At 47.3% G+C, this 23033-nt stretch overlaps 1 protein-coding gene across 5 annotated transcripts in view; it reads right to left on the bottom strand.

The window, feature by feature from the left end:
* LOC143928328 (histo-blood group ABO system transferase 2-like) overlaps nucleotides 1–23033 on the bottom strand; it is a 281371-nt gene that overhangs the window by 131288 nt on the left and 127050 nt on the right. For 4 of the 5 annotated variants that reach the window (XM_077453177.1, XM_077453176.1, XM_077453175.1 and 1 more), the window contains exon 2: nucleotides 2383–2522. In XM_077453177.1, the coding sequence (XP_077309303.1) occupies nucleotides 2383–2456 (74 nt within the window). In that variant the 5' untranslated portion in view covers nucleotides 2457–2522. Of the gene's footprint in view, nucleotides 1–2382; nucleotides 2523–2727; nucleotides 2756–23033 lie in introns of those variants that run through there. The other variant, XM_077453174.1, reaches the window with a different exon arrangement.

Raw genomic sequence — 23033 nt, 5'->3', positions numbered from 1 at the left:
CCGTTTTTCAGACCACAAAAAAGCTAAAAAAATACATTAAAAAAAATTGATAAATGACGATAAACGCTCAAAAAAGCGTTTATAAGTTTGGAGTTCTATTTTTTCAATGCATTGTGGGAGTTTGGGAATTCATTGTGGGATTTTTGGAGTGTCCTCAGTGTATTTTTATTAAAAACGCCCATAAACGCTAAAAAAGTGCATAAACGCTAGTACAAAACGCTGTTAAAAGCGCTTTTTCAACCAGCGTTTTCTGCCAGCAATCTAGCGTCCAGAAAGAGATTTTCTGAGCTCCAGTGTGCATGGAGCCTGATTATTAATCAATTAATCATAAGTTCATGTATATTTATTTTTATGGTGCTTTTTTTTTTTGTTTAATTTGTCATTTAAATTTGTTTAAACACTACCACCTTATCCTATACAGTAGAGCAGATTTGTTTAAAAGTATATAACAGGAATCTAATATAAAGGAGTGAAATGGAAGAAAAAATGATTTGATATATTGATATATTAATAACGTTGGTAATTTTCCCATATATCCCATGCGGCCCCCCAATATTTTTTTCTGTACGTTATCTGCTTTTAATATTCCATAATAAATACAACTGCATTCCAATATTTTGTGACTGTGATGGTATGTGATGTGTAAGCATTACAATTCAAGTCTGAAGTAGAAGTTCTAGTGCTGTGACTCAGCATCCGGCTTTATTTCTTGCTAAAAAGATTGAAAGTCCCGTTATACTTTTCACAGGATATCCACCAGAAACTGCACCAAAAATGTGTGTAATATATATATATATATATATATATATATATATATATATATATATATATATATATATATATATATATATATATATACATATATATATATATATATATATACATACATACACACACACACACACACATATACATACACACACACAGATATCTAATCTCTCTATAGCTATATATACACACATAGATTGATGGATTAGATATCTTTCTATATATATATATATATATATAGATTATAGATTAGTTAGATATAGAGAGAGAGAAAAACATGTTAAAAGGGACAATTTACACCACATGCAGTCCAGTGCATTTTTTTCCTGCATCAAAAACGCATGGAAAGTAGCTTATATGGTTTTCAATGGCGTAGTTCACACCAGTGCAGTCAGTTCTAGGAAAAAAAAAAAAAAAGTAGAACATGCTGCATTTTTCTTGCACTGCACTGGACTGTACTGGAAGGCTGTTTTTTTTTTGTTTGTTTTTTTGGAGAGTAACAAATATGTCGTCTGAGCTGTCCATCATAGTTTTAGAAGCCGATTTTAATGGTGCCTTTGTTTCACCCGTTCAGATATATATGCAAGTGTACATTTATTATTTCATAAATGATTACAGCCATCAGTGAAAACTGATAATTTGACATTAAGGGGGGAATCTAATAGAACCGGAGCAGCCAGGACATGGAGCAACCAATCAGCCTCTAGCCTCAGCTTGTTCAGATAAGCTTTGAATATGAAAGCTAGAAGCTGATTTGTTGCCATATGCAACTGTCCCAGACTCTGGCTGCTCCAGTTCCGACACCCCCCCCCCCCCCCCCAAGAGATCTTCCCCCTCCAATCCCACCTTTTGCTCATCAGTTTACTGGACTGACACTCCCACTGCAAGACTGATTTTGGCTTTAGCTGGAGGTGGAAAACCGAGTATAAAACACAATTGCCAGCGCAGCTCCTGTATATCCTTTATGGACCAGAGCACCATGGGCCTGTCTATTCACCCATAACTAATTTCTTCAGATAAAAAAGTAATATACATTTCGATTCTAGGAATAAACATGCCAAATTGTCTTGCAACTTTTTTTTTTTTCAAGTTATAGACAAAAAATAAAAAAATAAAACACACTTCATCTGCTTTGATCTGTCTTTTCAATACCTTCCTTGCACCATATACAAAAATTGTATCAAGCCTCAAAAATGTCTTTTGATAGCAATTCAGTACATATAAGATTCAGACCTACAAGGCTTGATACTCTATATACAGTATACATGCTAGAATTATACAGCGCTTCCACATTTACAATATATAACCACCTTCAGCACAGTCTGGAAGGCTGTTAAAATCATCAATAACGCACTGGAACACACATTTCCTTATGTAAGGTTAAGAATAAAGGGGGGGGGGGGGGGGGGTGCACTAAACTGCATCAAAAACATACCAAAAACACGCATGCAGAAAAGCATCTAAAGACGCACCTGGACTGCGTTTCTATGGTGTGAATTGGCCCACAATGATGGCATGACAAAACATTTCAGCACAACTGGAGCAAACAAAGCCATGCAAAACAAATACGACATTGTACCAAAATAGATAAAGATAGGCAAAGAAGTTGCTTACCAAAACACTGCCACGAACAGCGCCAGCATCATTGCAGCTCCTACTACAACAGGTCTGGAGAGCGGCATTTTCATTTTCTTCTTACTGTTCAGAACAACTTTCTGAAAAGACTTCAGTCCCTCCAACAATGAGATCACAACCTAGAAATTCAAAGTGATCTATTTTAGAATAGTAAAAAAAAAAAAAAAAAAAAAAAAAAAAAAAAAAAGGATGTTCAAACGGGGATGTGCTAGGAAATATATATTTAGTATATAATGGGCAAAATCCAGCACAGATATCCTGTTATGGTGTCACTGATGACCCCGAATTCAGAAGCAGTGTGCCAAACAGTATGAAGGAAGCGACCTTTTGCATGTGTTCCTTCTCTCATAATAAAGGTCATGTTACAGACACAGAGCACAAGCACATAATCGATCAGATAACAACCAAGAACTCGCCCCTACCTATTGAATATTCTTACTATGTGCCCTAGAGTTGTGGAGAAAACTAGGAGTAGGAAACATTAAATATATTTACTATAATACTGTAGGAGAAATCACATTGAAAATGTTACACCTGTAAAATGACTGCCCCCTAAAGAATGCCCCCCAACTTTGCATACAAGGATTTAGGCTAAAAAACAAAAACAAAAAATCATATATATATATATATATATATATATATATATATATATATATATATATATATATATATATATATATATATATATATATATATATATATATATATATATATATATATATACATATATTTTTTTTTTTTTTTTTTTTTTTTGTTCTATTTGCTTAAAGTAGATATACATTTTAATTTTGACAGTTTGCTAAAGAAATGTGTATCATAAGCAACTGTTATTTATGTTTCCAGTAACTATACTGCTTTCACCTTTCTTAATTTTTTTTTTTTTTTTTTTGCCTCTAAGCACTGCTGCTTCCAGCCTTGTTGAACTATTTCCTTTCAACAATCACCTTCCTGAAAGCAGGGGAAACTCATTTTGCAATAGTCACATAACCGCACAGGAGCCTAGCTGAAAGAGGTTTGTCACCACCCTAAACAGGAAATGTGTAAATATGTAAAAAAAAAAAATACAAATAAAAAAACTACAATAAAACAAATAACATTTATCAGAGTGAGAGTAATAATTCTAGTGCCAGAACTCATGTTTGAACTCTAAACTTGTGACTTGGTAACAAGGAAGATTTACCCCCTTAATGACCAGGTCTTTTTTGCGATACGGCACTGCGTCGCTTTAACTGAAAATTGCACGATCGTGAAACGCTGTACCCAAACAAAAATGGACATCCTTTTTTTCCCACAAATAGAGCTTTCTTTTTTTCACCTATTTGATCACCTCTGCGTTTTTTTTTTTTTTTCCCGATAAACAAAAAGACAGACAATTTTGAAAAACAATAATTTTTTACTATAATAAATAAGCAAAAAAAAAAAAAAACACATTTCTTCATTTAGGCCAATATGTATTCTACATATTTTTGGTAAAAAATAAAATAAATGGTTTGTGCAAAAGTAATAGCATCTACAAAATAGGGGATAGATTTATGGCATTTGTATTATTAATTTTTCTTGTTTTACTAGTAATGGCAGTGATCAGAGATTTTTAGTGGGACAGCGACATTGCGAAGGACAGATCGGGCATCTTTTTTGGGACCAGTGGCATTTATACAGCGATCAGTGCTATAAAAGTGCATGATCACTGTATAAATGAAGCTAGCAGGGAAGTGGTTAACACTAGTGGTGATTAAGAGGTTAGGTTAAAGAGGTTAAGGAGCCACTAAGACTAGCGGTGCTTTATCACTAATGTTGTCTGTGCCCCAGTATGAAGAGGCATGGTGAGTTTTTGGAGTTGTAATTTTTTTCCCACAATTCTTGGGAATCTTTTTTTTTCTCTTTTTTATTTTATTTTTTTATTTTACACAAAATTGTCATATTAACAATTTATTTTTCTCACACAGCACATGCATACTTGCAATTACACCCTAGAATACATTCTGCTACTCCTCCTGAGAATAGCGATACCATATGTATGAGACTTTTACAGAGCCTGGTTACATACAGAGGCCCAACATCCATGTAGCACCTTTAGGCATTCTAGAAGCATGAATTACACATCTAATTTGATGACGACCTATCACACTTTTGAAGGCCCTGGAGCACCAGGACAATGGAAACGCCCATAAAATGACCCCATTTTGGAAATTAAACACCCCAATGCATAATCTATGAGGCATAATGAGTCTTTTGAACAAACCGTGTTCTCCTCCCTCCTCAGCCTAGTAGGCAACAGACTATAGCAGGCAGGGGCGGACTGACCATTCGGGCACTCGGGCACTGCCCGAGGGTCCCATGCCACTAAGGGGCCCCATCAGGGTTGCCAGCCTCAATAAAACCAGGGAAAGTATCTGTGTTTTAAAAAAAAATCCCAAGATTACAGCTGCCCCGCCTCTCCAGTACCTTTTTCAGTGTGTGTATGTGTATTCTGTGTGTGTATACTGTATGTGTGTATACTATGTGGCCCCATAATCTACTGCCTGGGGGTTCCATAATCTCCTATTGCCCAGGGACCCCATAATCTTCTCCTATTGCCCGGGGGCCCCATAATCTTCTCCTATTGCCCGGAGGGTCCCATGAGTTGTCAGTCCGCCCCTGATAGCAGGAGACCTCAGTAGCAGACTGTCCGGCTTCTACATTGAAGAACATGAAACAGAGATCAATGTGACCTGCTCTTTCATGAGCATGTAGAATTCTGAATCAAACAAACCAGGAATAGTTTTTAGGGTAAATACAAGAAAACAGTCTCTCAAAAATGTAACAGAAAGGAGGTCCCTGCAGCCATTGTCTGTGACACTGTAGTTTGTCACCATTTCACACCTTGGGAAATTTAAAATCTTGACATGTTTGGTGCCGATTTACTTGACTCAACATCATCTTTATATTTTACCAAACAATTGGTACTATATTGTGTCAAATGCATTTAAGTGTATTTTTTCCTGAAAATTTGCATTTGATAGACGACTGCGCCAATATTGTGCGACATAAAAATGCCAAACGACCATAATTTTATTATCCTGAGCCTCCCTTCTCAGAAAACACACAATGCTTGGGATTCAGTAATTTTCTAGCAAAAAAAAGCTGGTTTTAACATGCATGTAAGAAATGTCAAAATTGGTCTGGTAAAGTAAACCTGCCGTCAGTGTTGACTATTTGTAGTGATAATACCATTTGTGTGGTTGTAGCAATAAGCTAGTGGTTTCAATAATTTTTTAGTCACTGTCCTGGAAGCAGTTTGCAAATCAGAAGAAGAAATAAATGTATTAGAGCTGGATAACAACCTCTTTACCCTTAGGGCCGGTTCACACAGCGAGGCGCGGCGAGGCGTCTCCGACTTACCTCGCCGCGACCTGCGGGGAGCTCAGCGGCGACTTGCAGAGGACTTCTGTATAGAAGTCAATGCAAGTCGCCCCCGAAGTCGCCCCGAAGTAGTACAGGAACCTTTTTTCTGAGTCGGAGCGACTCGAGTCGCTCCTCTCAGAACGGTTCCATTGTACAGAACGGGGGCGACTTGCGGGAGCGAGGCGAGGCGAGCCGTGTCGCCTCGCCTCGCCTCGCCTCGCTGTGTGAACCGGCCCTTAAAGAGTAAGGCCCCTTTCACACTTGTGTGAACTTGTCTTGCAACTTAGGACTGCAAAGTCGCATGACAAGTTGTACCCCATGATTTCCAATGAATACTATTCATATCTGTGCGTTATAGCCACTTCAAAGTAGTCCCTGCACTACTTTGGTCTAACTTTGATGCGACGAGTCCCCTAGACCTCAAGTTTACACAGGCATCATTTCAAGACTCAGCAAAAGCGCATCAAAGTTGAAGCAAAAATCTCACGACTTTCAAGTCGCACAAATGTCAAAGGAGGCTAATGGCCCATACACATGAACCCGAAAACCAGACGAAAAATACAGATTTCAAAGCAATCGTATGATAATCGGATCGTTGGTACAGAGCTTTTCGAGAGCTGATCATGACAGTTCATCCAATATTATTCGTTTGGACAAACACAAACACTTTTCTCGTATGATACCAGGTCATATTTTTTTTGAGTTTATTCAGTACAGTTGTCATCCGAAAATACAATAGAAATACACTACAACACATGACATCACTTCTGATTTTTTTATTCTGTCGTACGAGGATTTTCACAACTTTTGTAGCTTTCTCATGTCCCGTTTTAATTAACACTGTTTTTGCCCCTTTTGAATTGACAGTTTTATTGCCAACCATAATGGAAATTCATATGCGTTTCATCCATGTTTCCGATATTACTTAACGCATAGCCACTGCCCGGTTCCCTACTGTGCATGCGCGAGTGAAGACTCGCACATGAACAGTAGGGAACCGGGCAGTGAAGCCACAACGCTTCACTTCCCGATTCCCTGACAGAGGATGGTGGTGGGGGAAGCCGAGAGACGAGCGATTGCTCGTCATCTGCTGCCGACATTGCTGGACCCTGGAACAGGTAAGTGTCCATTTATTAAAAGTCAGCAGCTGTAGTATTTGTAGCTGCTGACTTTTAATATTTTTTTTTTAAGGTGGCACTCCTCTTTAAGACTGGCTTCATATTTCCCTCTTCTTGCTGATGGAGGCATGATGGGGTCTTGTCTACCAGCCATTCTGTCAGCCCTGCTGGATGTGCAGTAATACTGTATATACGGTAGCTTCGGCTACATACAGTATACCTCGCTGAGCCAATCTCGATGAGCATTGTATTCCATTAATAAATATAAAGCCTGCTCAGATTGACAGAGATTGTAACATCATAAGCCCGCCTCTCTGACTCAGCCAAGCCGAGCAGGCTTTGTATTCATTAATACATCGCTTGCCGTGATCGACTAAGCGAGGTATACTGTATGTAGCCGAAGCTACATACAGTATTACTGTACCTCCAGCAGGCTGACAGATTAGGGACATTAGTTTTGGGCCAGCCTGGCCCAAACAAACTATGTAAAGTAGTCCTAAACCTAAAGGTTCACATTTTATATTCCGCATACAAGACGACCCCTGATTTTTGGGGGATGTTTGAGGATAAAAAGTAATCTTATATGCCGGCAAATAGGGTAATTTAATCTCAGTATAAATGCAACTGTTCTGTGAAGCCCTCAGAGGTTTGCTAGAGAACCTGAGTGAACAAACAGCACTGTAAAGGCCAAGGAACACACCAGACAGGTCAGGGATAAAGTTGTGGAGAAGTTCAAAGCAGGTTTAGGTTATAAAAAAATATCCCAAGCTTTGAACATCTAACAGAACACTGTTCAATCCATCATCCAAAAATGCAAAGAGTATGGCACAATTGCAAACCTACCAAGACATGGCTGTCCACTTAAACTGACAGGCCGGGCAAGGAGAGCATTTTTCACAAGAGGCCCATGGTAACTTCTTAAGGAGCTGCAGAGATCCACAGCTCAGGTGGGAGAATGTGTCCACATGACAACAATTAGTTGTGCACTCCACAAATCTGGCCTTTATGGAAGAGTGGTAGGAAGAAAAGCCAGTGTTGAAGGAAAGCCATAAGAAGTCTCATTTGCAGTTTGTGAGAAGCCATGTGGACAGGGCCGTCTTTAATGCAGGGCAAAAGGGGCAGCTGCCCAGGGCCCTGTCATTGTTGGGGCCCCTGCGCTGCCCACCTTTTGAGCCCTGCACTGCCCGCCGGCTACTTGCTAATGTCACTTGGAATAACAGAAGCGCTGCTTCTGTATTTCCAAGTGACAGTGCTCCTCTCCCGATGGCCGCTCTGGGGAGTGTCTGATATACACAAGCTCTGTGAGAGCAGAGGAGGAAGGGGGCGGGGAATCTGCCTCACACTGGCATGCTGCACGGACATCGGGGGACTGGACAACATGCTGTAAGTAGCATTTGGGACAGAGGAAAACTCTGTACTGGAATGGCAGAGGGGGAGGGGGCTTTGAGGGAGGAAAGTTTTACCTTGTACTTGGGGGGGGGGAGTGGAGTGTGGAGCTCTGTGCTGGAATCTGGAGGGGAGGAGAGCCATGCATCCCTACATTCTGCCCCCACCCCTCACCCCCTGCACTCTGCACCCACCCCTCACCACCTGCACTCTGCACCCACCCCTCACCCCCTCCCTGCACTCTGCACCCACCCCTCACCCCCTTGCACTCTACACCCACCCCTTACCCCCTGCACTCTGCACCCACCCCTCACCCCTTCCCTGCACTCTGCACCCACCCCTCACCCTCTGCACTCTGCACCCACCCCTCACCACCTCCCTGCACTCTGCACCCACCTCACCCTCTGCACTCTGCACCCACCCCTCCCCACCTGCACTCTGCACCCACCTCACCCCCTGCACTCTGCACCCACCCCTCACCACCTGCACCCAGCACCCACCCCTCACCACCTGCACCCAGCACCCACCTCACCCCCTCCCTGCACTCTGCACCCACCCCTCCCCACCTGCACTATGCACCCACCCCTCACCCCTCACACCCTGCACCCACCCTTCACCCCTCACACCCTGCACCCACCCCTCACCACCTGCACTCTGCACCCGCCCCTCACCCCCTCCCTGCACTCTGCACCCACCCCTCACCCCCTCCCTGCACTCTGCACCCACCCCTCACCACCTGCACTCTGCACCCACCCCTCACCACCTGCACTCTGCACCCACCCCTCAACACCTCCCTGCACTCTGCACCCACCCCTCAACACCTCCCTGCACTCTGCACCCACCCCTCACCCCCTCCCTGCACTCTGCACCCACCTCACCACCTGTACCCACCTCACCACCTGCACTCTGCACCCACCTCACCACCTACACTCTGCACCCACCCCTCACCCCCTGCACTCTGCACCCACCCCTCACCCCCTCCCTGCACTCTGCACCCACCTCACCACCTGCACCCACCTCACCACCTGCACTCTGCACCCACCTCACCACCTACACTCTGCACCCACCCCTCACCCCCTGCACTCTGCACCCACCCCTCACCCCCTGCACTCTGCACCCACCCCTCACCCCCTGCACTCTGCACCCACCACCTGCACTCTGCACCCACCCCTCACCCCCTGCACTCTGCACCCACCTCGCCCCCTCCCTGCACTCTGCACCCACCTCGCCCCCTCCCTGCACTCTGCACCCACCTCGCCCCCTCCCTGCACTCTGCACCCACCTCGCCCCCTCCCTGCACTCTGCACCCACCCCTCACCCCTCACACCCTGCACCCATCCCTCACCACCTGCACTCTGCACCCACCCCTCACCCCCCTGCACTCTGCACCCACCCCTCACCCCCTCCCTGCACTCTGCACCCACCCCATCCCTGAACTCTGCACCCACCCCTCACCCTCTGCACTCCGCACCCACCTCACCCTCTGCACTCCGCACCCACCCCTTACCACCTGCACCCACCTCAACCCCTGCACTCTGCACCCACCCCTCACCACCTGCACTCTGCACCCACCCCTCACCCCCTCCCTGCATTCTGCACCCACCCCTCACCCTCTGCACTCACCCCTCACCCACTGCACTCACCCCTCACCCACCCCTCACCCCCTCCCTGCACTCTGCACCCACCCCTCACCACCTGCACTCTGCACCCACCCCTCAACACCTCCCTGCACTCTGCCCCCACCCCTCACTACCTCCCTGCACTCTGAACCCACCTCACCACCTGCACTCTGCACCCACCTCACCCTCTGCACTCCGCACCCACCCCTCACCACCTGCACCCACCTCAACCCCTGCACTCTGCACCCACCCCTCACCACCTGCACTCTGCACCCACCCCTCGCCCCCTGCACTCATCTCACCACCTGCACTCTGCACCCACCCCTCACCCCCTGCACTCTGCACCCACCTCGCCCCCTCCCTGCACTCTGCACCCACCTCACCCTCTGCACTCTGCACTCTCCCCTCACCCCCTCCCTGCACTCTGCACCCTCCCCTCACCCCCTCCCTGCACTCTGCACCCTCCCCTCACCCCCCCCTGCACTGTGCACCCTCCCCTGCACTCTGCACCCAACCCTCCCCCTCTGCACTCTGCACCCAACCCTCACCCCCTACACTCTGCCCCACCCCTCCCTGCACTCTGCACCCACCCCACACCCCCTGCACTCTGCACCCACCTGCACTCTGCACTCACCCCTCACCACCTGCACTCTGCACCCACCCCTCACCCCCTCCCTTCACTCTGCACCCACCCCTCACCCCCTCCCTGCACTCTGCACCCACCCCACACCCCCTCCCTGCACTCTGCACCCACCCCACACCCCCTCCCTGCACTCTGCACTCACCCCTCACCCCCTGCACTCTGCACCCACCCCTCACCCCCGGAACTCTGCACCCAACCCTCACCCCCAGCACTCTGCACCCACCCCTCACCCCCTCCCTGCACTCTGTACCCACCCCTCACCACCTGTACTCTGTACCCACCCCTCACCACCTGCACTCTGCACCCACCCCTCAACACCTCCCTGCACTCTGCCCCCACCCCTCACTACCTCCCTGCACTCTGAACCCACCTCACCACCTGCACTCTGCACCCACCTCACCCTCTGCACTCCGCACCCACCCCTCACCACCTGCACCCACCTCAACCCCTGCACTCTGCACCCACCCCTCACCACCTGCACTCTGCACCCACCCCTCGCCCCCTGCACTCATCTCACCACCTGCACTCTGCACCCACCCCTCACCCCCTGCACTCTGCACCCACCTCGCCCCCTCCCTGCACTCTGCACCCACCTCACCCCCTGCACTCTGCACCCTCCCCTCACCCCCTCCCTGCACTCTGCACCCTCCCCTCACCCCCTCCCTGCACTCTGCACCCTCCCCTCACCCCCCCCCGCACTGTGCACCCTCCCCTGCACTCTGCACCCAACCCTCCCCCTCTGCACTCTGCACCCAACCCTCACCCCCTACACTCTGCCCCACCCCTCCCTGCACTCTGCACCCACCCCACACCCCCTGCACTCTGCACCCACCTGCACTCTGCACTCACCCCTCACCACCTGCACTCTGCACCCACCCCTCACCCCCTCCCTTCACTCTGCACCCACCCCTCACCCCCTCCCTGCACTCTGCACCCACCCCACACCCCCTCCCTGCACTCTGCACCCACCCCACACCCCCTCCCTGCACTCTGCACTCACCCCTCACCCCCTGCACTCTGCACCCACCCCTCACCCCCGGAACTCTGCACCCACCCCTCACCCCCAGCACTCTGCACCCACCCCTCACCCCCTCCCTGCACTCTGTACCCACCCCTCACCACCTGTACTCTGTACCCACCCCTCACCACCTGCACTCTGTACCCACCCCTCACCACCTGCACATAGCTCACCCCTGTCCCTGCACTCTGTATGTAGCGCACCCATGAACCTTGCACTCTGCACATAGTGTTCCCCTCAATCCTGCACTCTGAAAGTAGCGTACCCCTCAACGCAGAATTCTGCACATAGCGCACCTCTCAACCTTGCACTCTGCACCTAGCATCCCCCCAACCCTGCACTCTGTACCTAGCATACTCCTGAATGCTGCATTCTGTACATAGTGCACCCTTCAACCCTGTGTGTATGTAGCACACCTTTCAACTATGCACTCTGTACATAGTGCACCCCTCAATGCTAGTGCAGTTTAGCCACACCCACAATTTGATGCAGAAGTTATGATGTGCAGTAACCTCTAGCAACCCATCAGTGAGCAATAATGATTTGCAGTAAGCTCTAGAAACCAATTAATGAGCGGTAATGTTTTGTAACCTCTAGCAACCAATCAGCAAGCAGAAATGATGTGCTGTAACCTCTATCAACCAATCACAATCGCTACCTGATCTGCTGCAGTAAAAGACATTTTGAGTCTAGCTGGGGGGGGGCATTAAAATGTTTGCCCAGGGTCCAATCAATATTAAAGATGGCCCTGCATGTGGGGGGACACAGCAAACATGTGGAAGAAGGTGCTCTGGTCTCTGGTCTGTAGATGTGTAAAGCTGGTAGAGACACACCCAAATAGACTTGCAGATGTAATTGAATGTAGTTCTACAAAATATTGACTCGGGGAGGGCTGAATTCAAATGCACGCCACACTTTTCACATACTGTATTTATTTGTAAAAAATTTTGAAAACCATGTATCATTTTTCTTCCACTTCACAATTGTGTGCCACTTTCTGTCTATCTTTTCTGGTCTATCACATAAAATCCCAATAAAGCAAATTTACATTTTTGGTTGTAACTTGACAAAATGTGAAAAACTGCAAGGGGTATGAATACGTTTTCAAGGCACTGTAGATTTCAAATCTAGTGAAAGAAACAAAAACAAAACATAGGATCCAGACTTCTTGATCACCAGAAAGGTATGCCTAATGAGCAGTTCAAACAAGTATATAAGGTAGCTGTACCCGTTTAAAGATTAGTAAAAGCAATAAAAGCACAATAAAAACATCAAATACTCAACATGACAACAGCTGACCACAATGCTTTATGGATAGTTCAAGGTTGGTTCAAAGTTATAAACTACAGGTATATGGGGCGTGGCCTGGACATGGCTGAGTGAGGCTGCTTTTTACATTAGCCTGAACCCTCATGCCCCAGCAAGATATACCTCCAAACTGGTATAAGCTCAGCTAAGAAGTACAGGACCAGAGCAGCAACGCGGGGGACCCCCTCCAGCAAGATTTTGGGAGAAATCCACCGCTATTTTAGGCTGCTACAGGAGAAATCTCCCAGAGCTAGAGTGGTGGCACCACGCGGCCCAGCACATGGAGGTACACAGAAGGCCCACACTTCAGACCCTGGTGAGTTCCTGCCAGATGCCCGACACTGCCTGACTGCTCCCCAGGCGGCCCCACAGAGCCCCAACAAGCCATCCCCCCGTCATGCCCCTAGCAGCCAGATGCCTCCATACTAGACCAAGACATCAGGGAGATGTTGCAAGCCCTCCCAACCCAGTCGGCCATAGAAGCCCTGATCCCCCACCTAGAAGAGACCCACAGGCAGGACATACAAGAAGTGAGAGGGGAGATGTCTAGTCTGGTGGACCGGGTAATCACGGGAGAGACATTGGCATCTTCTCTGGAGGTCCGGGTGTTGGCGCTGGAGCAGTCCCGTGACCAGCACCGGGACACCGCAGTGGCGCTTCGGTTGCACCTGGAAGATAGCAAGGACCGGAACCGCGGCAATAATCTGTGGCTCCGAGGCATCCCGGAGACAGCAGAGACAGAGATAGTGGGGGACGCAGTCAAGGAGATCTTCTGGACCATACTCGAGGATCCAGAGGCAGATATCATCCTGGATAGGGTGCACAGAGCCTTAGGCCCCAGGCCTACTGACCCAAGTAGACCGCGGGAGGTTATTTGTAGACTGCACCGCTACACCCAGAAGGAAAAAATCCTGAGACGTGCATGGGAGCATGGTTGTTTGCAAGTCAGAATACTGAAAGACCTGTCCAGATCAACTCTGACACAGAGCCCTGCTACATCCACTCCTGGATCTGGCCAAACAGTATGGCTTCACATATCGCTGGGGATATCCCCTCTCAGTGACCTTCCGCAGAGAATCCGGTGCATTCACGCTTCAAACCACCTACCAGCATGTTTCCGCTTTTTAAGCCAGGAGCCAATTCCAGTTCCTGACTAGCTACAGATCCTCCCGCGCCAATTGGGCAGATCGGGCGCTTCAGCATACTGCGGTCCCCTGCCGCACCACCAGCAACGACGCAGATGGAGGCACCAGTCCGTGTCTGGAGGCGCACCACGTGAATAGGCCCTGAGCCACCCATCCCTGACAATCACCCCCCCACCTGCCTTGTTGGGAGCACCCCTGACCGAACAAGTAAGGATCATCGATATCCTGCCCCCATACTCTTGGGCTGGGCACTTTCTGCGGAGGTCACCCACACAGTGACTTCCTACCACCTCTCATACACCCCGAAGGCAACCTTTGTCAGTATCCCCCTTAAGCAGCCCCCTGCAGCAGCTACCCAGGCCGGCTGTTTTGGTGACCCTCAGCTGTCCACATGAATCAGACAACAGTCACCTAAACCCATGGAATGACTGCCCTGCTCTCTCTTGAACTACCGGTTGACACAGAAGACTCCTGGACTAACTGTCAGGGCTGGCTTAGCCCTTCCTTCTCTGGGCTGGCTGCTCAGCTGTCGGCTAATTGCCAGCTCTCATCTCTCACCACAGTTACCCAGCTGTCCCTGAACCTGCTCATCTGACCTGCCTACTTAAAGCTGTTCAGCTCACTTCATCTCTGCCTTTGCCTTGGTCACATCACAAGAAATCATCTCCTGCAGTTCTGTTTAAAGACTTAACAATAAAAGTAATGTGTATCTATCACAGGGTGGTTCTGTGGATATGCTGAAAAATAAAAAATCCAAATGCCACGTCCTTTGAATAACTTGAAGTAAAATGAAAAGAGGGGGAAAAAAACGGGGAAGGGGAAAAACACACACAAAAAAAACCTAAAAAAAAAGTGTTGGTTGTGTTGGACTTTTTAGGCATAATAGTATCTTTAAATATACAAAAGGGAAAAACAAGGAAAAAATAATATATTTAACATAAAAAAAAAAATGTATTTATAAAGAATAAAAATTAGTATAAAACATATCAAGTACGGTTTCATATCCTGTCTAAATTAGTACATTTTAAGCAGTATCCATATCTGTTTCCATTAGGTATATAAACCCAGAGAATGAAAAAATGTACATTAATACTCAATATAAAAAAAGATTACAATAGACAGGGTATTGATTACAGAACCAATCTTAGATATATTCTGGCGCTCTACATGTTTCGTGTTTTAATCAACGCTTCCTCAGGAGCTTTATCAATTTTATTTCTTCATGGGAGTACCCCAAGAAAAATATGCAGGAAGAAAAAGAGGACAAACAAGGAAGTATTTCTCTAGGCAGATAGAGTGATTTTCACATCGACATCACACTCTTGTATGTATAGGAGCCTGCGATTAGCATAAGGGCTTCAAATATTTATGGTGTAAGACAGCAACAGGAGGTGATTTTGCACCATAATCTCTTAAATCAGGTTGGCCAATTCCTATCTCCTCTCCAACAGCACGAGATGTAGGCTAGCTTGTCTCAATGGCTCAGGGTTCAGAGGGGGACCATTCAGCCCCTCAGGTGTCTTCCTCTACCGGGAAATAGGACCGCTGTGCACACGGCCCTGAGCCGACTGAACCCCCATCAATCCACCCCAGCCGGATAGACTGGTGTCCGTTGTGATCACCGTCCATTTCAGAGGAAGGAATGATTTTCCGGACTGAATCACCAGGGACCTCAACCACCAGATCAGTGAGTCTCTGACTGACTAGCTCACCTGGATCTGTCAATCCAGGGACAACTGAGATTTGTCCCATTTTGTCAAAATCTCCTTCTGCAGGACTCTGGTGTGGAACTGGGCATAAGGTACTGCCTTGAAGAAGGCTACCATGAGTCCCAGTACTCGCATGCAAAAACGGAGTGACGACCACTTGCGGGTTCATCAGCAGTTTGACCGCGGATCTGTCATCTGAGTCTGCAATTTGTCTGAAGGGAGAAAAACTCTCGCTTCCCTGGAGTCCAACAGCAAACCTAGGTACTCCAGACGCTGGGTCGGCACAATCGCTGACTTTTTGAGGTTCAACAGCCACCCAAATTCTTGCAGGGTCTGCATGGTGATCGCCACATCCTCCTCTAATTCTGAGGTGGAAGATGCTCTCAGGAGGAGATCGTCTAGGTATCCCACGATCGCGATCCCACGTTGTCGCAGCAACGCCAAAACTGGATATGGGTATGTGCAGGTACGCATCCTGGATGTCTAAGGACGCCAGAGAGTCCCCTTGATGGAGTGCAGAGACTACTATGCGAACTGATTCCATTCTGAACCTCTGCACTTTCACAAAGTGATTGAGGGCTTTTAGGTCCAAGATCAGACGTACCCCTTCCTCCTTGGGAACCACAAACAGATTTGAGTAGAATCCCTGGAAGTGTTCCGAGTCCGGAACCGGTACAATCACCCCACGATTCAGCAAATCCCTTAGCGCCCCCAACAGGGCCCCCCGGCGAACTGGGGATACGGGTATGCTGGAGGGGAAGACTCTGTTTGGCGGCCAAGAGAGAAACTCTATCTTGTAGCCTGTGGAAATCAGATCGCAGATCCATTGGTCGGATAACCGGGAGGACCACCGGGCTGCAAACCTTCATGCGGTAGCACTTTTATTCGCAGGCTTGTTAGGCTTGCGGTTCCAGGGATTTTTTTGACCGTCCGCGGGCATCCTGTTGGGCTGGGGATGTTGTCAAACTCCAGGCGGATGAAAAAGCCCTTTGTAAATGGAAAAAGATGGACCTTGCCTACGACGTGGCTCCTTAGCTTTCCTGGTCTGTAGGAGTAGTGTACTCTTACCACCTGTGGCATTTTTAATAATGTCATCTGAGGCTCCAAAGAGCCGGTCACCAAGGAAATGAAGATCCGTCAGGGCTTTTTTGGATGCCTGGTCAGCAGACCAGCGTTTTAGCCAAATTAGGTGCCTCAGCACTACAGCTGACACTGAAGTCCTGGATAACAGAGGGAGAGTATCCAGGGCCGCATCACAGACGTACTTAAGGCCTTGCATTAGTTGGTCTACTAGTTCCATGCAGACAGGAGAAGCCTGTTGCTCTCCCAATTCGTGGTGCAAAAGTTTTGCCCACTCAGTCAGTGTCTGCGACACAAGTGAGGATGCCAGTACAGATCGCACGGCAGACCCCACAACCGTAAACAAGGAACGAGCCCCCGCCTCGGCCTTCCTGTCCGTGGGATCCTTGAATGCAGGAGCCCCCTCAACGGGGATCGTGGTTACTTTATTTAACCTGGATACTGGGGGGTCCATGACCGGAGGAGCTGACCATTTCTTGAGAAGGCTTTCCTCAAAGGGGTAACGCACCGCCATGTATTTGGGGACCGAAAAGGTCAGTTGCGGGCGACCCCATTCCTTGTAAATGAACTTGTCAAAATAAGTCAGATACGGGAACACCTTAGGTAAACGTGCTGGCTTGCGGGACCCAAAAGGGACCGGTACATCAGCAGATGGATCCGCTGGCTCCCGAATCTTCAGGGTATCATGCACAGCTGTGATAAGTGCTCCAATAAGCGCTTTGTTGCGCCCGGACGGGGACTCATCCTCACTGTCCAAACGGTCCTGGTCAGCGTCGTCCGACAAGACAGAGCAGGGGTCACTGGCCTCAGCAGGACCCGAGTCTGTGTCAGAGCTCTCCCCAGAGGACGGGGGGGCAGGGGGTGCTTTTTAGCATCTTTCTTCCCACGCACCGCCTCCATCTTGGCAACGAACAAATTGAGGACCGCCGTCAGGGTGTCCATGGTGACCCGGTTGCAATTGCCTGGATTTCGGGGGAAGAAACACCAGTTTCTGAAGCCACGCTGACTCTACACTGTCTGCCACCTGAAGGGGACTTAGGACAGTGACAGTTCCACCCTCCTTGCTGCCGCTGACTGAGGGGTTCTAACCCGCCGGACTCAATGCCCTGAGGAGTTCTGCGCTGTTCACAGCAGTGCCTGTAGATCCCTAGTGCTCCCAGGTGCAGAGGAACCAAAACTGTGTCAGTGGAAGTCCATCAGAATGATCGATGAACGATCACTGAACGATCTGAAAAACGTGCTCAGACTACATAGAAGGGCTGCCCAGCGTCCAGTAATGACAAACAGGAAGCTGGGGGCACATGTAGATGCTGCTAGAACACTAAAACATACTCAGGCTTCTAGAAAATGGCCACCAGTGTCCTGAATAGGAAAGCACTGGGAAAATGGCAACTTGAAGCCCAGAAGCATGCTGCCCTTGCCCACACCAAAAATAGCTGCCAGCCAGCTCCATGAGAGACAGAGACAAACATGTGGCAGAGACACAGCGCTGTACCGACAACACAGGCAGACCTCACAGACACCTCCCGGGAGTTAAGCACGTGGGATCCAGGCACCACCAGCCCGCCAGATCCCAGGTGAGAGCCCTCAGGGACACACACACACTGCTCAGTACCCATGTAGCAGCCCCCCCCCCCCCCGTGAGGGGGGGAGGGAAGATAGGGACAGGGCAGAGAAGAGAAGGGAATGCCCAGCTGCTCAGCCCTGCCGGGACAGGGAGAGCCATACTTACCAGTCCTGAAGAGCTAGGAGACATTACATTGTAGACCTACTCCTGATCAGTACAGGGAAGGCTACTGGCCTCGGCATACTGTGACGCAGACATCAGTAGCCCGGTCATATGTACACCCCCGAGCATAAAAGCTCCCCGACCACCTCTGGAGTTGAGGTATGCCGTGGCCTGCCGAGCTGTAGCTGCGACCTGCACATGCTCGATGGCCAGACTGGGGAGACTACAAGGATAAGGGTATCCAGCCTGTCACCCAGCCGGCTTTTGATAGAAGATCACAGGATCATTCATCTTGCACAAAAACCCAAGCTTCTGCGTACAAAAGCATGGACCGATGGGCCCGCAGGATTCCTAGGTCTTTCTCCTTTGCTAGGCAAAATAAAACTGAGGCTGCTTTGCAGGGTGGGAGTTTGTAGCCTGAGGGACCGCCCCCTGGGCGGAACTGAGAGTTCTGAGTGTTGTATTACAACTATACCTAGTATTCTCCCAGTGATAGAGCTAACAACCCATTTGTTACAGAGAGGAGCTGTGTCGGTCAGTGAATATAAGAGAAATCCGTGATCCGACACCTCCTAGACGCAGCCAAGGCCTGCATCCCACTTAACTGGAAATCCCCACACCCACCGACTATTACCCAATGGCTCCACAAAAGTGGACGAGATTAGCCAGATGGAGGACTTGATCCTCACTAACCAACATCGGCAGAAACCATATTTCAAAACGTGGCAGTTGTGGAACACATTTAGGTACTCTGACAAGGGACAAAGCCTCAGAGGGACTGATTAGCAACCTGACTAATTGACTCCTGCTATCCCGCTATTGTTTCGACTCTTGACTTCTGAATGCTTAAGAGGGGGTAACGCTGCCCTGAAGGGACAACCACCCGAATCCATGTTCGAATGCACTTCCCCTACCAACCCCCCCCCTTACCCCGTACGCCCCCCCCCCCACATTCTTCTCTCCTTTTCTTCTTTCTTGGGCCTTGCCCTGCCTCTTCACCACCTGCAGTACTATACCATTCTCCATGTTTTATTTTCTATGATAAAAGGGAAAATTAGAAGGGAGGCGGAATCCACAGGTCCAAGGAAACCTATCACTTCCATTTCCCAGGCACACCAAATCATATTTTACACAGGCGGGACCATCATGGTCCCAAATAGAGCTTACACCCGCTTAACCCACGCACAGAAACCATTTTATTGTTTTATGTTGATGGGAAATCTATCTGTATAGATGTATCTCTGAATGTACAACTGCTAAAGTATGATCTCTGTTGTTGAGGTCCTTGTGGACCAGTTTCTCTGTTTTAAATTTAAAAAAAACTGCAGGTATATGGTTCAGCAGAAGAGTGAGTGTGACTCATGTTCAACTGGAACAAACAGAAAGGAATTACCCACACTCCGATAGAATCACATGGATCGTAATTTACTGAAGCAAACAACCACTTTGAATTCCTCATTTTTGGCACCTCCCCTCTAACATTTTTCTCCTGAAAGAGCTTACTCATGGAGATAGAGGAAGACCAAGAGGTAGATGTTTAAATACACACAATAGTCACATGTTCAATGTAATATATAAAGTGACTCTTAAAAGGGCCACATATTCAATTATTGACAGAAAATGATAGAGTCAAAAATGTTACCTATTATAGAAAACTTTGAACACATCAAACAAAATACAAAAACTGATGCGTGAATAATCCCAGGAAGAAGTCAGAGTGATGAAACATGTTGGGGGTGTGGCCACATGGACACTAACGCCATTGACAGAAAGACGCTGATGCTCGTGTTTAGTTCAGTTTATTGGGAGCAGTGGCTGGGAAGTGGTGAGAGCTTATAATGCACACTTTGAGTTCCACTATAACTGCAGTGCAACGCCAGATCTTTTGGTGAAAGTTTGCTGTGATAATTGATGCTGCCATTTTTTATTTAACATGTGAGTTGATATATTGAAGCGATGTGTGAGTTGTTTGAATACATTTTTAAATGTTATTATTACGCTATGTGGAGCATTGTATTTTACTTTTTACATATGGATAAGCCTTGCCTGGAATGATCGAGGGATAGACCCAAGGGGGGGTTTATACTGCTTTTTTTGCCAAACACGAAAGTGGGAGGCAACATCAGTCGGTGAGTGCGTTTCCATTGGGCGAGGTGTCACAAGCACATTGGTGTGGTGGAAGTCTGAAGGAGTTTGTGAAGATTGATTCCTTTCTGTGATTTTCAACATTCTGTTTAATGGACTTTAGTTCTCTATATCACTGCATCACGGGGTGATAAATTGAGTATTTTCACTTTGCACATTTGTTACATTGTTATGAGCGCTACTTAAATTATCTTTGAAATATTTTTGCAGTACACGTTTGGAGGTATAATTTATTCTTATAAGCATTATTCTCACTAAAGTAGCAGCTTTGTTTCTTTCACTGATATCTGCTTTTGATTTTCATTTTTCATTTCACATTTTTTATTTTCACTGATAGTTGTCACTGATTATTTGCATTTTTGGAGGGCTACACTCATTGCCAGCTGATTAGGATCAGAAATGTATTTCTGCTATGCAAAGCTGCTCCAGACTTTGCACTCCAGTTTTAGTAAATCAACCCCATAGTTTTCCTTTTCGAATGTTAAAACTAGAAAGAAAAAACAAATGTAGTAAAACACTTTATAGATTTCCATTATGGTGACTTAACCTTGTTTAAAGGCTAGGTTCACATGTTTGCAGGTTGCAATGGATGCATTTTTGATGCCTGTTGTCATGCAGAAGAAACCAGCAAAAACACAGCAGAAATACATGAAAAATGCAAGTACTGCTTTATTGTTGCCTTTTGATGCATTTTCTCTACGTTTCCATTGAAGTCTATGGAACCCGCTGTGGTCAAAGTCTGACCCTTTCCAAAAAATGTACCAATTAAAAATGCACAGATGTGAACGTGCCCCATAGGAAGTCATCTTAAATGGACTGTAGTGCATTTTTGCAAAACCAAAAAACGCACAGGTGTGAACCAGGCCTAAAAGAGTAGCATGGGCCTTTAAAAAAAAAAAAAAAAAAAAACACATACACACATACTCACCTAGATGGACCAGTCTGATGCATGCTGCATATATCCCCTGCACTCTCTAAGCCCTTCTACACACGATCGGAGATTCAGACGGAATGTGTCCGATCGGAGCGTTTTGTCGGATATTCCGACTGTGTGTGGTCTGCATCGGACTGTTTCCATCGGAATATCCGTCGGACCAAATTTTCCAACTTGCCGGAAATATTTTCCGACAAAATGCTCTGATCGGACATACTCCGATCATGTGTAGAGAATTGCAAAGTGCCACGCATGCTCAGATCAAATTCCTACATCAAAGCTATTGGCTACTAGCCTGAACCTAGTCCCGTCGTAACGAAATAACGTCATCACGTTCTGAACGATCGGATTTTCCGACAACTTCGTCCGACCGTGTGTATGCAACAGTTTCGGACAAAATCCGTCAGACAAAATCCGACGGATTTGGTTGTCGGAATCTCCGATCGTGTGTACAAGGGCTAAGACCGAAAATTGAGAACACCGATTGCTCAGTTCTTGGTCTTCAGTGAGCAGAGAACCAGTGATTGTCAGTCACCATCTCTCTGCTCTGCCACTCCAGCAGACACTGGAGCTTCTGATAGAGGGGCAGTGTGCTGCTCAGGTTCTCAGCGGCACACTGAGGGTGTGCCAGCTGCTGGTCCAGGCATCTGAGTGGATCCCGTCATTAAAGTCAGGATCTCTCCTGAGCCTAGACCGGCTGAGTTATATCAGCCGACAATGGACTTTAGCCTGCTGTTGGCTGAAAACTGGTTTGAGAAGTACAGAATTAGGTGCACTTCTGTGATCCACAGCAGAAGTAGGGCCAGAAGAGCTTTGGCCCTACTTTTCCTTTAAGGTTCAAATTACAGAAAGTAGTTAAACCTGTTGGAAGGAGATAACGTTTTTCTTTCTTGAGAAAGGAGGATCCATGTGATGCTATCAGAGTGTGGAGAGGTTCTGTTTGTTGTGTAGCTGCAATAATTGAGCATTGGAAGCAGCACAGATAATACAGCAAAAAACAATCATAAACTTAAAAAAAAAGAAAAAAAAAGCTAAATATATCAATGTTATCATTTAAATTGCCATACAGGGGCAGAGCAAGTCAGCTTGTTGTGATCCACTATTCAGTATTCGGCAGAACAAACAAAAACAATAACATTACCATGCCATGTTTCAGAGACAACAGCAACATTTTTCACACAGTAGTTACACAGCATGCAATTAGTTTGATTGGGGCTCAAGGCAGCTAAGATGGAGGGATGAAGTATGATATTCCAGACAGTCTGCCCATTCACCATCTCCCATCCAGCCACTGTATATGCCAGATGCACCGTAGAAGCAGGTGGATGTACCTGTACATCTCTCCACATTGGTTGCTCGCATGCGCTCTCTAGAGTACACAGGGGTGCGATCTGTGACCGATTGACACATCT

This window comes from Lithobates pipiens, unplaced genomic scaffold (assembly GCF_037356315.1).
Source record: "Lithobates pipiens isolate NorthernLeopardFrog02 unplaced genomic scaffold, aLitPip1_a1.2 Scaffold_23, whole genome shotgun sequence".
Classification (NCBI taxonomy): domain Eukaryota; kingdom Metazoa; phylum Chordata; class Amphibia; order Anura; family Ranidae; genus Lithobates; species Lithobates pipiens.
The sequence above is the reverse complement of the archived record's forward strand: the minus strand, read 5'-3'. Positions and strand labels throughout refer to the sequence as shown.